Raw genomic sequence first — 2,126 nt, 5'->3', positions numbered from 1 at the left:
ACATACATGTATGTGTGTACGTATGTATAATTGTATATGATACGGTACAACATGGTACACTGAACAGTCTCACGACATGATTCACAACATGACACTTTATAGCAAGTGATTAGCATAGCATGATACACTACAGCTCGACTCGACACAATATGATACAGGTCAACATGATATGGAACATAAGATAAACACAATATAGTGCACTAGAAGTATGTTACATCACAGTTAGACATGATATGCTACATCACAGATGGACATGATATGCTACATCACAGATGGACATGATATGGTAGATACGTCACAGATGGACATGATATGCTACATCAGATGGACATGATATGCTACATCACATACATGATATGCTACATCAGATGGACATGATATGATATATACATCACAGTTAGACATGATATGGTACGTCACAGATGGACATGATATGGTACGTCACAGATGGACATGATATGATACATCACAGATGGACCTGATATGCTACGTCACACATTGACATGATATGATACATCACAGATGGACCTGATATGGTACGCCACAGATGGACATAATATGGTACGTCACACATTGACATGATGTGGTACGTCACAGATGGACATGATATGGTACGCCACAGATGGACATGATATGCTACGTCACACATTGACATGATATGATAGATACGTCACAAATGGACATGACATGCTACATCACAGATAGACGTGGTATGATACACCATAGATGGACATGATATGGAACACTAGTGACAGACATTGCATGACACACTGGACGGTTGCGTGATACATTACAACACGTCTTCAACACAAAGTAAATGTAATAATTCGCACCACGATCGACTTCCTGTGGAGATTTCAAACATTGATTAGACACCTATGGTTAGAAACATAATTGGGGTTAGGTCACATCAGTCTTAACATTAACCTTGACTTGAAAATGTCTCTAAAAACGTGGTAAAGTTTCTCACGTGCAGTGTATAGCGCTCCGATCTACGAGAAAAGCTTATGGCTATTGTTAAGGCTAGTGTTATTTCTGACGACATGCTCCTGGCAGTACACATACCGCGATGAGAATTAACACTTGATGGCTGTCTCAGTCAGGCTTGCTACGTAACCAACAACATGCACAGTGCTACATTATGGTTGCCCATCTCACTCAAAAATAATTATTTTCAACGCAGAAATAATTCAACCAATTAAAGGGCCTTGAACCACATAATTTATCCACAGTAAAATTATGAGTATCAAGGCCTCCTATTGGGTAAAGGGGCAAAAATTTAAGGGCGGTAAAAAGAATTATTTCTGAGTACGATGGCCAACCGTAGAATACAGTAATTCACACATCGAACGTGCCTGCACCAATCCACCATGAGCATAATCTATCGTACACATACATACCCACTAACGACAGCAGTTCTCTGACCTGCGAGGGTGGAATGCGCGAGCGGGTTGAGTGTCGTCGCGTGTCGCGTTATAGATGGAGCCACCTGCTAACCGTTAACTCGTTCCTGTCTGCAGGTGTGGGTGGACAAGACCACGTCCCAGCATATGCCGGTGAGTCGTCGCCGCGTACGTGTAGCGTACAGTGTACCAGTAGTTGGTACCTTAGTTTAGTTGCTTAGCAACCCCTCACTAAAGCCTGCCTCTGGTGTGAAGCTGAAAAGCGATTCAGATTTAGATTTATAAATAATTTTTAATAATTTTAAATTTTTTTTTTTTTGTAGATAAATAGATTTNGTCTTAGTTGGTGTGTGTCGGTCTGAGGTAAAACTGAATTGATCACCAACCAAATCCCCCCCTCCCCGAAAATGGACATTCGAATGCGCTTGTATTTCAGATGTGGGCGCCGCCGACGCCACCTGTTGACGAGAGTGACGTGTACATAGACTACAGCGTGTGCTTCCTGTACGAGCAGACGCCCATGCCGGAGTCACACCTGCCACCTGTCTACGTGAAGAAGGAACACAAACGTCTGCACCTAGACCACATCACCTGTGAGTGTCCATAACGTAGCGCCTATTATTATTATTACTAGTAGTAGTAGTAGTACAGTTAGTAGCAGTAGTAGCAGCAGCAGCAGCCGCAGCAGCAGCAGCAGCAGTAGCATCAGCAGCAGCAGCAGCC

General features: G+C 42.7%; 1 protein-coding gene across 1 annotated transcript in view; it reads left to right on the top strand.

Annotated features, from left to right (window-relative positions):
- Window positions 1-2,126, top strand: part of LOC106819258 (helicase domino-like) — a gene marked incomplete at its 3' end in the record, with an annotated part of 8,576 nt that overhangs the window by 5,526 nt on the left and 924 nt on the right. Inside the window, exons 3-4 of the mRNA XM_014823904.1 lie at window positions 1,521-1,556; window positions 1,840-1,996. Coding sequence (XP_014679390.1) covers window positions 1,521-1,556; window positions 1,840-1,996 — 193 coding nt within the window. The remainder of the gene's footprint in view (window positions 1-1,520; window positions 1,557-1,839; window positions 1,997-2,126) is intronic.

This window comes from Priapulus caudatus, unplaced genomic scaffold (genome assembly GCF_000485595.1).
Source record: "Priapulus caudatus unplaced genomic scaffold, Priapulus_caudatus-5.0.1 Scaffold3049, whole genome shotgun sequence".
Lineage (NCBI taxonomy): Eukaryota > Metazoa > Priapulida > Priapulimorpha > Priapulimorphida > Priapulidae > Priapulus > Priapulus caudatus.
Note: the sequence above shows the minus strand (reverse complement) of the source record. Positions and strands in the feature narration are given on the sequence as shown.